This window comes from Mytilus galloprovincialis, chromosome 3, assembly GCF_965363235.1.
Source record: "Mytilus galloprovincialis chromosome 3, xbMytGall1.hap1.1, whole genome shotgun sequence".
Lineage (NCBI taxonomy): Eukaryota > Metazoa > Mollusca > Bivalvia > Mytilida > Mytilidae > Mytilus > Mytilus galloprovincialis.
Genome location: NC_134840.1, coordinates 70,071,386 through 70,087,392, shown reverse-complemented (window position 1 = coordinate 70,087,392; position 16,007 = coordinate 70,071,386). Strand labels below are relative to the sequence as shown.

General features: G+C 32.7%; 1 protein-coding gene across 1 annotated transcript; it reads right to left on the bottom strand.

Annotated features, from left to right (window-relative positions):
• Window positions 1-7,877: 7,877 nt before the first annotated feature.
• Window positions 7,878-14,300, bottom strand: LOC143068786 (uncharacterized). Its single transcript, XM_076243085.1, has 4 exons — window positions 13,323-14,300; window positions 12,851-12,926; window positions 11,095-11,177; window positions 7,878-8,463 (listed from the first exon to the last, which is right to left on the bottom strand). Exons 1-2 carry the CDS (start codon window positions 14,182-14,184, stop codon window positions 12,883-12,885), a joined length of 906 nt encoding a protein of 301 aa, XP_076099200.1. The 5' UTR covers window positions 14,185-14,300; the 3' UTR covers window positions 7,878-8,463; window positions 11,095-11,177; window positions 12,851-12,882.
• Window positions 14,301-16,007: the final 1,707 nt, after the last annotated feature.

Genomic DNA, 16,007 nt, shown 5'->3' with positions numbered 1-16,007 from the left:
TACAGATTGTATATTGTATAAAACAATGATTTAAGTTGATTCAACTACTATTCTGGACAAAGAAAGATAACTCCAATCAATTGAAAATTTCTTGCTATTGCACAATATTGTGCAATTAGATATTTCTTGCTATTGCGCAATACTGTGCAATTGAAAATATTTGCTATTGCACAATACTGTGCAATTGAAGATTTCTTGCTATTGCACAATACTGTGCAATTGAAAATTTCTTGCTATTGCATAATACTGTGTAATTGAAGATTTCTTGCTATTGCTGAATACTGTGCAATTGAAATTTCTTGCTATTGCACAATACTTAATATAATAATTTTGGATCCTGATTTGAACCAACTTGAAAACTGGGCCCATAATCAAAAATCTAAGTACATGTTTAGATTCAGCATATCAAAAAATCTCAAGAATTCAATTTTTGTTAAAATCAAACTTAGTTTAATTTTGGACCCTTTGGACTTTAATGTAGACCAATTTGAAAACGGGACTAAAAATTAAGAATCTACATACACAGTAAGATTTGGCATATCAAAGAACCCCAATTATTCAATTTTTGATGAAATCAAACAAAGTTTAATTTGGACCCGATTTGAACCAACTTGAAAACTGGGCCAATAATCAAAAATCTAAGTACATTTTTAGATTCAGCATATCAAAGAACCCCAAGGATTCAATTTTTGTCAAAATCAAACTAAGTTTAATTTTGGACCCTTTGGACCTTAATGTAGACCAATTTGAAAACGGGACCAAAAATTAAGAATCTACATACACAGTTAGATTCGGCATATCAAAGAACCCCAATTATTCAATTTTTGATGAAATCAAACTAAGTTCAATTTTGGACCCTTTGGGCCCCTTATTCCTAAACTGTTGGGACCAAAACTCCCAAAATCAAACCCAACCTTCCTTTAGTAGTCATAAACCTTGTGTTTAAATTTCATAGATTTCTATTTACTTAAACTAAAGTTATGGTGCGAAAGCCAAGAATAATGCTTACTTGGGCCCCTTTTTGGCCCCTAATTCCCAAACTGTTAGAACCAAAACTCCCAAAATTGCGGAATACTGTGCAATTGAAAATTTCTTGCTATTGCACAATACTTAATATAATAATTTTGGACCCCGATTTGGACCAACTTGAATACTGGGCCCATAATCAAAAATCTAAGTACATGTTTAGATTCAGCATATTAAAGAACCCCAAGAATTCAATTTTTGTTAAAATCAAGATAAGTTTAATTTTGGACCCTTTGGACCTTAATGTAGATCAATTTGAAAACAGAACCAAAAATTAAGAATCTGAATACACGGTTAGATTTGGCATATCAAAGAACCCCAATTATTGATTTTTGAAGAAATCAAACAAAGTTTAATTTTGGACCCTTTGGGCCCCTTATTCCTAAACTGTTGGGACCAAAACTTCCAAAATCAATCCCAACCTTCCTTTTATGGTCATAAACCTTGTGTTTAAATTTCATAGATTTCTATTTACTTATACTAAAGTTATGGTGCGAAAACCAAGAAAAATGCTTATTTGGGCCCCTTTTTGGCCCCTAATTCCTAAACTGTTTGGACCTCAACTCCGAAAATCAATCCCAACCTTCCTTTTGTGGTCATAAACCTTGTGTTAAAATTTCATAGATTTCTATTCACTTTTACTAAAGTTAGAGTGCGAAAACTAAAAGTATTCGGACGACGACGACGACGACGCAGACGACGACGTGATCGCAATATACGACGAAAAATTAAAATTTTTGCGGTCGTATAAAAAACCAAAGGACATTTACTTCAACAGTTATAAATAATAAATAAGAAACAACACGAACTCCACTAAAAACCGGGAGTGAAATCAGGTGCTCCGGAAGGGTGAGCATTTCCTGCACCGTATATAATTTTGCTGATCATTTTAGCTTAATTTTTTTTTTTTTAAACCCGAACGAAATAATTACTCCCGTAAAGAGGTAACTATTAAAAGATTTAGACTATTTTAACCTTTAAGGAGATATATGTTGGGGTGATCTATATCTACTATAGTATCTGTAAAAACTAAAAACGGTAAGAAATGGGCAACTTTAAAAGGCGGAAGCGGATTTAGAGGAGGGCCAGCCTCCTCCCACACTCTTTTTGGTAAAAATTTGGTTGATTATATAGGGAATCACTGAAGCATGAACAGAGCGGTTCTTCTGTTTGGCAGTCAGTGGGCCCCCACTTATGAACAATTTTGGATCCGTCATTGAAAGGAGTGGAATGGCAATTTCAAGGATGTTCGACTAATTTTATTTTGCTGATAAGCCTGTCGATACTCCCCTAAAGATGACTGGCATGGGTTAACTTTAATTTCTCAATGATATCGAAATCATTATCACAATAAAATGGATCGCCCTTATGCAAACCTCAATTTCCTTGCTCCGTCTTTGGTTATACTTTTTGGAATTACCAGCATTTCTACGTAAATATTAGGTATCGAATTTAAAAATATTTTAAAATTAACCCTCATTTTTTAGTGGTAGCCTTAATTTCCTACAATTCCTCCTGGTCGAACCCACTATTACAGGACCTAGCTATCGTAATTATTGCTAATTTGTCGTCGTCCTGAACATGCATCAACTTTTTCTCAGTGGACGTCAAATCAAAAATGTTCAACTCGATCATCACTGAAGAGACAGTTGTCAAAACATGCACCTAGTATCGGAATTGATAATGAACCACTAGGGAATGAAACATACGCACGTTATTGATAAACTTATGCTGCAGTATATCTTGATGGTTTCTGGGATTATTTCAAATGCAGACGCACATATCTATCTGGGAGAGTACGTCCTCTATTAGGACCCTTAAGTGCATTAAGGTGAATTTGAAATTACACAACGCAAGAAAATGTCTGGAAGATGACTGTAATACATGATATTACCTCAATATCATCAATGATCTATGTGACTGCAGTTACTGTCAAATGACCTTTTTTAGACGGACACGTTCACTATCTTATCATTCAATACACCAAGTAAATTTCAGTTGTTGCTTATGGTATTTATACAAACTTGTTTTACATTGTCTTATCGGGGCCTTTTATAGCCGACTATGGGCTTTGCTCATTGTTGAAGGCCGTACGGTGACCTATAGTTGTTAATGTCTGTATCATTTTGGTCTTTTGTGGATAGTTGTCTCATTGGCAATCATACCACATCTTCTTTTTTATATTGAACATTAAAACATGACAATGACCAATGAACCATTAAGTCAATTTCAGGTGAACCCTGTCAGACGGTAATATACAATGTACAACAAACAACCTTCCTTTTACAAAATATGTTTAATCTCATTGCATTAAACAACCAGATGCTCCACAGGGCGCAGCTTTATACGACCGCAGAGGTCGAACTGTGAACAGTTGGGGCAAGTAATAGTTGACACAACATAGGTTTCTGACACAGAATGAATGTGATGTAAGAACTTTAAACTTAAAAATTTTAAAGTGAACATTTACCTATTATGGTCCAATACCCAAAATCTAAATACATGGTTAGATCCAGCATATCATAGAACCCCTAGAATTCAATTTTTGATGAAATCAAATAATGTTCAATTTTAGACCCTTAAGACCTCAATGTAGACCAATTTGATAACCGGGCCCAAATATTAACAAGAGCTGTCAAAATGACAGTAAACCGGATTCTTTAACATTTATTTGTGTTCTGGCATTTATCAATATTACAAGGACCAAAACTAATAGGAAATTTTTAAAGGTTTGGTTGAACGGTTCATGAATAAATGCACGGACACGACATTTTTTAAACTTTCCAGAACCGTAACTCCTGAACGGTAAAAGTCAAAATCGTCATTATTGAACTTGACCTCCATTTTGTTGTCAATAACAACATATTAAAATTTTAAAAGGTTTGGTTGACTGGTTCATGAGTAAATGCACGGACACGACATTTTTTAAACTTTCAAGAACCATAACTCCTGAACGGTAAAAGTAAAAATCGTCATTGTTGAACTTGACCTCCGTTATGTTGTCAGTAACAACATATTAAAATTTTAAAAGGTTTGGTTGAATGGTTCATGAGTAAATGCACGGACACAACATTTTTAAACTTTCAAGAACCGTAACTCCTGAACGGTAAAAGTCAAAATCGTCATTATTGAACTTGACCTCCATTTTGTTGTCAGTAACAACATATTAAAATTTTAAAAGGTTTGGTTGAACGCTTCATGAGTAAATGCACGGACAACATTTGGTTGCCGCCCGCCCGCCGTACATCCCCAAATTAATAACCGACATTTTTGACACAAAAATCCGGTTAAAAATCTAAATACATGGTAAGATTCAGCATATTGAAGAACCCCATATATTCATTTTTTGTTGAAATCAAACAAATTTTAATTTTTGACCCTTTGGACCTTAATGTAGACCAATTTGAAAACGGGACAATACTGTGCAATTGAATATTTCTTGCTATTGCGCAAAACTGTGCAATTGAAAATTTCTTGCTATAGTGCAATTAGATATTTCTTGCTATTGTGCAATACTGTGCAATTGAAGATTTCTTGCTATTGCACAACACTGTGCAATTGAAGATTTCTTGCTATTGCGGAATACTGTGCAATTGAAAATTTCTTGCTATTGCACAATACTTAATATAATAATTTTGGACCCCGATTTGGACCAACTTGAATACTGGGCCCATAATCAAAAATCTAAGTACATGTTTAGATTCAGCATATCAAAGAACCCCAAGAATTCAATTTTTGTTAAAATCAAGCTAAGTTTAATTTTGGACCCTTTGGACCTTAATGTAGATCAATTTGAAAACAGAACCAAAAATTAAGAATCTGAATACACGGTTAGATTTGGCATATCAAAGAACCCCAATTATTGATTTTTGAAGAAATCAAACAAAGTTTAATTTTGGACCCTTTGGGCCCCTTATTCCTAAACTGTTGGGACCAAAACTTCCAAAATCAATCCCAACCTTCCTTTTATGGTCATAAACCTTGTGTTTAAATTTCATAGATTTCTATTTACTTATACTAAAGTTATGGTGCGAAAACCAAGAAAAATGCTTATTTGGGCCCCTTTTTGGCCCCTAATTCCTAAACTGTTTGGACCTCAACTCCCAAAATCAATCCCAACCTTCCTTTTGTGGTCATAAACCTTGTATTTAAAATTCATTGATTTCTATTAACTTATACTAAAGTTATTGTGCGAAAACCAAGAATAATGCTTATTTGGGCCCTTTTTTGGCCCCTAATTCCTTAACTGTAGAAACCAAAACTCCCAAAATCAATCCTAACCTTCCTTTAGTGGTCATAAACCTTGTGTCAAAATTTCATAGATTTCTATTTACTTAAACTAAAGTTATAGTGCGAAAACCAAGAAAATGCTTATTTGGGCCCTTTTTGGCCCCTAATTCCTAAAATGTTGGGACCAAAACTTCCAAAATCAATCACAACCTTCCTTTTGTGGTAATAAACCTTGTGTTAAAATTTCATAGATTTCTATTCACATTTACTAAAGTTAGAGAGCGAAAACTACAAGTATTCGGAGGACGACGACGACGACGATGATGACGCAGACGACGACGCCAACATCATACCAATATACGACCAAAAAATTTTCAATTTTTGCAGACCTGTTTTTGGCCCCTAATTCCTAAACTGTTGGGACTAAAACTCCAAAATCAATCCCAACCTTCCTTTTGTGGTCATTGACCTTTTTTTAAATTTTGTAGATTTCTGTTTACTTATACTGTAGTTATTGTGCGAAAACCAAGAAAAATGCTTATTTGGGCCCTTTTTGGCCCCTAATTCCTAACATATTGGGACCAAAACACCCTAAATCAATCCCAACCTTCCTTTTATGGTCATAAACCTTGTGTTTAAATTTCATAGATTTCTATTTACTTTTACTGAAGATAGAGTGCGAAAACCAAATGTCTTCGGAAGAAGACGACACCAACGTGATACCAATATACGACCAAAAAATTCTCAATTTTTGCGGTCGTATAAAAAGATCAGACAACATAGAACTAAAGATTAACCATGAAAATTTGATCAGGGCAAGGATAAACCAGTCTGACAGACATATATCAGTGTGGCGGATCCATAATTTTTTATAAGGGGGTCGCCCTGACTCCCATAAGAGTGGTCCACAACAGTCATGCTTCATTGATTCCCTATATAATCAACAAACATTTTTTCACAAAAAGGCCAAGGCACCCCAGGATGTGCATGTAGACTTTCCAACAGTGATATTCATAGTTTGTTCTATGTTGTGCGGTTACAAAACTTTCCAGATTAGCGTAGGTTTAGGTGTCTAACAGGGTTTACCCCGCCAAATTATGTTAATACATGTCCTAAGTTAAGAGCTTGAAATTCAGAGGTTGATGTTTGTTGCTGTATATCATATTTTTTTTATTAACTTGCACATAAATTAAGCCGTTAGTTTTTCTTGTTTGAATTGTTTTAAATTTGTCATTTTGGGCCTTTTGTAGCTTGCTATGCTGTATGGGTTTCGTTCATTTTTGAAGGCTGTACAGTGAAATAAAGATATTAACTAAGATGTCAATTGGTCTTTGGTAGAAAATTGTCTCATTGGACAGATAATAGCCAATGCAGTAGGTAGATCACAACATTCTAAATATTTCTGCTCCGTCAGATTTTATTAACTTTCTAACGCAGTTTTTAAGATAATAGACAAATCTTGCATTTTATCCCTACTTTTTCTATTAGCTCTGCAATGATGGTTTGCAGATGCGGTCACTCAGCCAGGGGTACTACTTGTACAAGGTCTTTTTATTTACTTGAAGAAGCAAATAATAATATACATGTACATACCGGTATATAAGTAAATTTGTTATATACATATTTACTTTATAAAATTTGAATAATCTGCCCTCAATTTTCTAAAAAAAATTGATAGTACAAGTTTAATTTGTTGATAAGGTTTTGGGAAGTAAAAACATGCCTTAAACAATTTCTTTCTGGTAAGCTCATAATTATTTATTATAGTTCAACCTTTCATCTCGATTTTTTTGTCCTTAAATTACACTTGAATGATTAGTAAATACACCTGCAAAGGACAGTTAATTAAAAATTCTATTAAAGCAAACAAGTCCTGAGAAATTCAAGAAAAGATTGTATGACTTTTTTTTACTTGTATTTAAGTTAAAAAAACAATCTGGTTGTCTAAGGGACATAACTAAGCCATTAAAATTATTTATCTATACAAGTAAATAAAATGCACTTTTAAAAGTATATTACAAATACTTATATATGTACATGTATATTAATATTTACTTCAAGTAAATAAAAAGAACTTGTACAAGTAGTACCCCTGACTGAGTGACCATATCTGCAAACCATCATTGCACACGTGTTGAAGACCGTACTTTGAAGTAAAATGGTCTACTTTTATAAATTGTGACTTGAAAGGAGAGTTGTCTCATTGGCACTTATACCTCATCATTTATGGCTAAAATAGTTCCCTTGACGGTCACTAGATTTTTTTTAACTAGATTCCTCAATAATGATTGATAACGGAAACAAAAAATTCAGCATTTTTTCCATTTGTAAAGGGGCATAACTCTAGAACTGTTAAAGTGACACCCCCAAAATTAAAACTTGGGTTGTATTTGGTGTCAAAAAGCATTGTGTATAAGTTTCACATTTGGTTGAGGGAAACTAAAGTTAGAGAATGAAAAATGAATTCAGCAATTTTTCAATTTGTAAAGGGCCATAACTCTAGAAGAGACACCACCAAAATTCAAACTTGATCTGTAAAAACAGAAACCAACATTGGTATTTACGTAGAGACGAACAAGGGTAAAACACCCAAAAGACAGGACTATAATACAATTTAGTCATTTGTCATTCACACAGCTTTTTAATGATTTGATTCAAAATTTTGTTTGTGTGCTGTTTCTTAAAATTCATTTGTTCTGTTTTTTTTCCACTTGCAAATCCTATACTTAAATATAAACACTCAATCCCATATTAATTCACAATAAGTTTTCAATCTTATTATCTACAAAGGTAGAACATTTACTCTATTGTTTTTGTGTTAAATATATTTTCAAATGAACTTCAAATTTCAAATACATTCTGTTAAACAGCTAGTTTCTTTCTCCAGACAGTAGTTCTGAAGGCCTCTGTCACTGTTTGACCTCCAGGCGGGTGTTATGGAGGTCTCTGCCACTGTTTGACCTCCAAGCGGGTGTTATGGAGGTCTCTGCCACTGTTTGACCTCCAGGCAGGTGTTATGGAGGTCTCTGCCACTGTTTGACCTCCAGGCGGGTGTTATGGAGGTCTCTGCCACTGTTTGACCCCCAGGCAGGTGTTATGGAGGTCTCTGCCACTGTTTGACCTCCAGGCAGGTGTTATGGAGGTCTCTGCCACTGTTAATACTCCAGGAAGATGGCAAGATTAATGCTTTTGCCACTACTCCCCAAACTATGAAAAAAATACAAACTAACAACTATTAAAAGTTCAAATTCAGATAGACTTCCTATTGTAATGTTCACAAAAAAATCATATATACATTTAGATGCTCAACAATAACTGAATAAGTCTCTTTTGGGCTTCAATTTATTTCTTTAATTACAATTCATGAGAAAAATTTACCATACATTGAAAAAACAACATGAAAATAAATACATGTAATGGTAAAGTTACATTTCAGACCAATTACAATTGTACAATTGGTGTCCTTCACAATACATTATGTCATAAAATACTAAAAATTACAGGATTATTTCACTATTTGATAAATTGTTTCATTCTATATTGAAAACTGTAAATGCAGAAATTATTGCAATATTTTTATTATTGCGAAAAAATGTGAAATGGTTATACAATGTAATCACAATAACTTAAACTCGCATTAGAAATTTTTCATATGAGTTGAACAGGATTTTTCTCAATATTGCAAAAATCAATATTGCATGAAAGTCTAACATGATCATGATGATCAAAATTGCAATAAGAAATGCACGCAATATTTTCTGAATTTACAGTAATATCTGTCCACACCAATTTCATCTACTGCTACAGTGTTTCACCTAGAACTTTTTTGAAGGACATGGCCTGTTCTTTAAATTTAAAGCATTATACCGGTAGTACAATTGCTTTAACATACAAGATAATTAATTTTTAAAAGATGTGTTCAAAATATTAATGCATGTTTCATCAACTAGGCATTGCTCCTTTAAATGGGAAACACTGTTGCATAAAATAATCATGATACAATCTCATTTTCACTATTAAAATAATAAATTTTTAATATTAAGAAAAATTTTAAGCCTAGGCCCTTTACTGTTTATCAAAAAAATCATTAAATCCTAAATTCTATCTATAAACATGTCTCACTTTTTGGCAAATATTCTGAAAAGGACAAACAAGGCCTTTGAGTACCTAAGAAATTTTCATCTTGGCATTCGTAAGGCTTCATCCAGTGGTGGATCCAGGGGGAGGGTTCCAGGAATTAAAAACCCCATTTTTTTGGGGGGGGGGGGGGGACAATCAATGCATTTTTGAATGGGGACATATGGTTGGAACACCCCACTTTATCCTTGGTTTGAAACTCCCCTTTTGTAAATGGCAGGGTCTGCCGCTGTCATTCAACATAAGGTATAATTTTTAATATTTATCTGCATTATATTTATATAACTAAACAGTTAATTACAAACGTTTTTGTTAAATAGATTTTTCGTATCATGTTCTCTTACAAGTAGAATGTCTAGTCATTTGTTTGCAATTTAGTTTCATTCAAAAATATAATACTGACCAAAAGCTATAATAAAGCTGTTCCAATGGTCATGATCATATTAAACATTCTCATTCAAAAATATCTAAAAAGAAAATTTATTCACTGGCCCTTTAAACCGCTATTAGAAATTTGAATTGAAAGAATTGCTATTACATGTACATGTAGACTGTATCTATACTATTAAACGAGAAGACCTCATATTGTGTGTCGCTTCTCTTCTTTCCACAATAAATTAATCAATACGCCTCTGTGTCCTATAGGTACAGTGCATAGTCGCATTTGTCATCCATTCATATGATTATTCAGATTGAGTTATTTTAGGAGAAAAATGAGAAAAAAGGCATCCGGATATTGTTCCGTCATTGGACGAAATTTTAAGTCAGATTAGACTTCCGGTTTGTGTTTTTCTGTATACTTTGAACATACATATACTACGAATAGAGTGTATTTTCAGAATTTTATCTGCTCTCATTTTCAAGTTTACTATCCACGGCGGTCACAGAGTTTATTAAATAGAGAGGGTCTGTAAACTATATCAATTATCACCATGGATCGATTAGTAACTTGACATAGAATTGAAAGTAAATACATGTATGCTTTATTAATATAGTAATGAATGCTCATAATATACAGATAAGCGCCAAAATTATTCATGTGAACTTTTGATACCTTTTCTGAAATTCTCCAGTCGTTAAATCTTTTACAAAATTCATTGATTACATATAAAGAAGATGTGGTATGATTGCCATGTTGAGACAACTCTCCAGAAGAGACCAAAATGACCCAGAAATTAACAACTATAGGTCACCGTACGGCCTTCAACAAAGAACAAAGCCCATACCGCATAGTCAGCTATTAAAGGCCCAGATATGACAATGTATAACAATGCAAGCGAGAAAACTAGCGGCCTTATTTATGTACAAAAAATGAACGAAAAACAAATATGTAACACATAAACAAACGACAACCACTGAATTACAGGTTCCTTACTTAAATGTTGTATGTTCATATTGAAGTTGATAGAAAACCAAAAATTAAGATCTTTGGAAATAAAGGTATCTTATGATACTTTTGCTGAAATTCTCCAGTCATTCTGTATTTTACAAAACAACACTTTACATACTTTAAACTACGCTCTGAATGCCCGCGATTTCGCGGGTGTTTTCTAGTAAACATAAATTTTAAATCAAGGTTTTAACAGTAAATCAGTGAATATCCCAACATTTTAATGATCGATGAAAACTACCCCCAGTATACACACTATGGACATATACATAAATGTATATGAAGAATTGTCACTATATACTGAAACCTACCATTTGTATCAATCTTATATATAATGTAATCGCTTCTCTATTTGAGATATCGCTTCTCAAATCACCTGAGTTATGGTCATCAACTGAAATAAAAACAAGAAAAATCATATTAATTTTCAGTCTAAAAATTTGTAAATATTCTGATTGCAGGATTTTTATATTTGGCATTTTATGCCTTTTCATTTTGCCCCTAACATAACATGGGCTTGCACATTGCACATTATTACTGAGAGAATAAAGTGATTATTTCTTTGTTTTTAAATGCTGTCTGTATTTAAGGTTTGGCAGTGCCATATTTTTATGTATAATCATTGTAAATATCAGATATGATGTATAAAGTTCAAACTTAGAACTTCCAACGTACTTCAGAATTATGTGTTTTCATTTTGGTCATATTTCAATCTTTATTTCATCATGTTTTGAAAATTTTCCACCTGAGATTTTTTATAGCCGACTATGCGGTATGGGCTTTGCTCATTGTTGAAGGCCGTACAGTGACCTTTAGTTGTTTTAAAATGTCTGTGTCATTTTAGTATCTTGTGGACAGTTGTCTCATTGGCAATCATACCACATCTTCTTTTTTATATAGACTCTAGATACTGCAACATTCTTTCATGGTAGTTGTACAACTGACTTTCATTGATCTGGTCTTATCTTGGTCTGGTTAATGTTGTTATTTTCTATTGTTGGAATGCTTTTATTTTAATGTTTATGTCAAATTTTTCTTGCAGTTTGAAGAAGGTTTTTTTTATCAATGCCAGTTCTGACTGAAATTTTTTTTTGGAAGGAGAGTTAAATTGTACAATGTGCAACCCCTTTTATTTGCTTCTCAGCACTGTCGGAAGTGTCCTTTCTCAAATCATGCAATTAATTTTTTTACTTTCCTTATTCATATATGTAAAAAAACATTTGAAATTATAAGCATGATAAGAGTAAACGATTAAAACTGTGAGGTCATTACAAAAATATATCCTGCAATCAGAGTTCATAATTATAATCTATTATAAAGGGCTATGCTGAGCACAGCAAAATATAACTTCTGTCACCCCCATTCGTGGACTTAGGAATAGTTTGTTAGGGTATAAGACATGTAAGAAAAGTAACTAGCTAGTATGTAGATATAGGAAGATATGGTATGAGTGCCAATGAGACAACTTGTAAAATATTTTTCCAAATAAAAGTATTTTAAAACCTATATCTACATGTACCTAACCTCTTTTTTCTGAAAGGAGGCAAGAAACAGAAAGATAATATAAATATATAATATTCTCATAATATTTTTTTTTATAGACTTTGCTACAATGTGTACAGGGAGTTTAAGTTAAACAGTTGAAACCACTATTCCTAGATTATCTCTGACATGTATATCTGTTATTTTATACAGGTCAGCATAGGAATATTTAAGGGACAATAGTCGATACATCAGAAAAAAAAGATATCTACAATATCTACAACGCTGGATGGCATTTTGTATCAAGTTCAAATTAGTTTTTGGTAAGAAAGGAGAACAGAAACCCAGACACCATTTTTTTTCAGATTAGATGTCAAAAAGAAAAAAAATTGTTTACAGAAGGATTAGACACACTTGAATATCAGTCAATAAAATTTTCAATTGCAAAATGGTCTTCCCAATTATGATATACCAGTAAACAATATCTATTATGTCTATACATTGTAAATAGTATATATACCCTGTTTTTAAAAAATAAAAGCATAAAATCTAAAAACACTGAAAATAAAATTAAATGACACAGACCATTTGATTAATACTCCACCGTTTTGAGAAATTCATTTCTTTCTTTTCCGAACTTTTTCTCTCAGTACATGTGAAGCTGTAAATGCAAAACAAATTGTTTAACTTAAATTCTTAAAGGTGCAACATGTACAATGTATGTCATCTATCAAAGACATGTACATGTACATGTATGTACAACAAAATATACATGTTACATTTCTTATCTACATAAAATGGACTGATCCATATCATTCAAAAATCAATATGTTAACTTATTTACATGTAAATGTTCATTTTCACAAGAGAAATTACATACACTGCCAACATTAAAGTACATTTTATGTTAATATAACATAATTTGTGCATAAAGATCGTAATAATATTCCAGCACTGAAGTCAAAAAAGTAATGAAATAAAAAACAGAAACAGAAACTGAAACAGACCAAATTGCTGCATTAATTGGGATCAGTTATTCTACCATAAGTGTGATCACCTGACACATTTGCTGCTTTCTTTGTGTTTGTAGCCATTTTTGAACAGGTCGCACAGAACTCTAATGACACTGCATCTCCCGCAACATGAAGGCAAATTCCATTCATCAGATTTTCAGAGTTGATAATTGTCTTATTTTCCTGATTTTCAGTGTTTTCTTTTGATGTTTTTTCCTGCGTTTCAGAATTGCCAACACTATTACTACAACTTATATTTCTTGTTGATCTTCGTACAACTTTCTTCACAGTAGGAGATTCTACGTTTTCCTGATTTTCACGGGACCCATCAAAAACTGAACTTTTACGTTTTCTTAGATTTGTATTGTCATTTTCATCCTTGCTTACATTTGTGGGACAATTATTGTTAACATTAAATGAGGAATAAAACCGAACACCAGGGGTGGAACAAACTGATCCAATTAGTTTTGAAAGAGTGCTCTGATTAGCAATTACACCTTTGAGATATTCAACCTCAGCCACTAAATCTGACATTTCTGATTCCATTGTTCCCATCTTTGACATCAAGTTAGAATTTTGGACATGCAATTTTTCAACACTTGCTTCCAAATTTGTGACATATTCCTTCTTCTTTTGTCGATTTTCTCGTGCAAGAATTGCATTTTTTGACATACATGTAGTTTCTGATTTTAAGTATTGTACAGAATGTTTCGTTGTGTTCGGTTCTGAGTGGTGTAATGAGCCTGTCAAATGTGTAATTAATTGTTCGTCTGATGTACTTTCACGTGTTCCGTCGTTCACAAGGGTGAAATCGCCTAAAATGCCGTCAAATAAATCATCACTTGAGCAAGATTTGGAATCAGTTGTGATATTGTCATTGATACCAAAAGAATCTATATATGACATGATTGAGGCAAACCAGGGAGCTTAACAATTTACTGCAGTTAAGGTTAATTTAAAACCCTTTGTTTCTTTCCCGTGTCTGCATGAAAATGGCGTACCTCGTGGATGTGCTCGATTCACTGATTTGTATAAACTGGAATATGTTCTGGACGCACCAGCATCAAGAGTTTTTAAAAGAGCCATAAATTAATGGCATTTATAGATTGGAAATAGTTCTCCTCAATAGGCTCAACTATCCAAATTGCTTTATTAAATTTTTTCATCTAAACTGTAACCTTAATAAAAACCGTGGTGTTTAATCAACATTTTTTTACACATTTAGGAAAACATGTACAGAATACTTCAAAAATAGCAAACAAACACAACTTTTATTATAACTATCACTAATGACCAGCTGCGAACGTCTTGGTAGGGCGCACAGTGTAAAAAAAACTCTTTAGTTTTCAACTTTACGTTCGACGTTTGTCCAATACTTGATAATTTGACTAAACTTCATTAAAGATTAGCGGTCCTCAAGGAATAGCATGTTGACACTTACATGTAATTCACTTGTTTCAGATACTTGTATGATTTTGTATTTCATGTATATATATATATATATCTAGTGAATATTATGAATTTATTTTTCTCTTGTTCTACAGACAATTTATAGTTAGCATGAATATTGCATCAACATATGTTAAAAATTGTAAGCTTTGTAATATTTGTACTGTTTGTTCTGAATAAAGGCCTCAAGGTAGATCAGCGAAAGCTTATTGAGTCACCCTCTTTAAATAAAGTCATTACTTATACTTACTTACTTACTTATATGATATTAAATACATTGTAAAAACTTGGGTTCAATTTGGTTTTAAGATATAAATTAATCAAATCGTTTGTAAAACATATTCATTTTTTATAATAATTGTTTTTTTCATATGATACATGTTTGGTTATTTAAAATATAACCAGAACATGTTACGTAATCATTTTTACTCGTGTATAGAATTTTAATATATTTATTTTGAATAGTTTCTCAATCTTTTACTGAAAGTCAAAGGGTTTCCCAGCCCAGGATAAAATGGGATTGGGGTCCAACTATATGTTCCTATTCAAATGCATAGGTCGTTAACATGAGGGTCCAATCTCCGGAACCCCCCTTTTAGGTCAGCCACACTGTGGTTACTATTATCACAGATGTAGAATATTTAGATTTCTTAAAAATTCTTACGTGACAAATAGAGATTGATTAAGTACCTTTGTCGGGGACTATTATGCTAATAGAATCCCAGGTTTTTGTTAATACTTTATCAAAATGTAAAAGATATTCCTTTTTACAATAATTTCATGATTTTGTTAACTAAAAATGGTAAATGACAGGTAAAAATCAAGATTAAAGTAACATGAGTAATCAAGAGGACCCTCTAATTCTCAATAAAGCGGTCTTTTTCACCAATATGGCATTTCATTTGCAACCTTGACTACCATCGGATTGCTGGTCTCTCACATTCGGTAAATAGTGAGTTTACATTTTATTGGCCAAATTATAGAGGAAAATGTAAAATCATGTGCAAAAATACTGAACTCCGAGGGAAATTCAAAACGAACTTGAAGTCCATAATCAAATCATGGAAAAATCAAAAGCTTAAACACATCAAACGAATGGATAACAACTGTTATATTCCTGACTTGGTACAGACATTTTCTTATGTAGAAAATGGTGGATTAAACCTGCATGGTTTTATAGCTCTCTAAACCACTCACTTGTATGACAGTCGTATCTGTATTACAATATTTTACAATAATTATATTTCATTATATTTTGCAACCATAAGTGTCGTTTTCGG

Excerpts from the sequence above, each read along its gene's own strand:
- LOC143068786 (XM_076243085.1), bottom strand. The coding sequence starts at position 14,184 with ATGTCATATATAGATTCTTTTGGTATCAATGACAATATCACAACTGAT. Across the intron at positions 12,927-13,322 it reads GAAAGCAGCAAATGTGTCAG|CTTCACATGTACTGAGAGAA; the intron begins GTGATCACACTT and ends TTGCATTTACAG.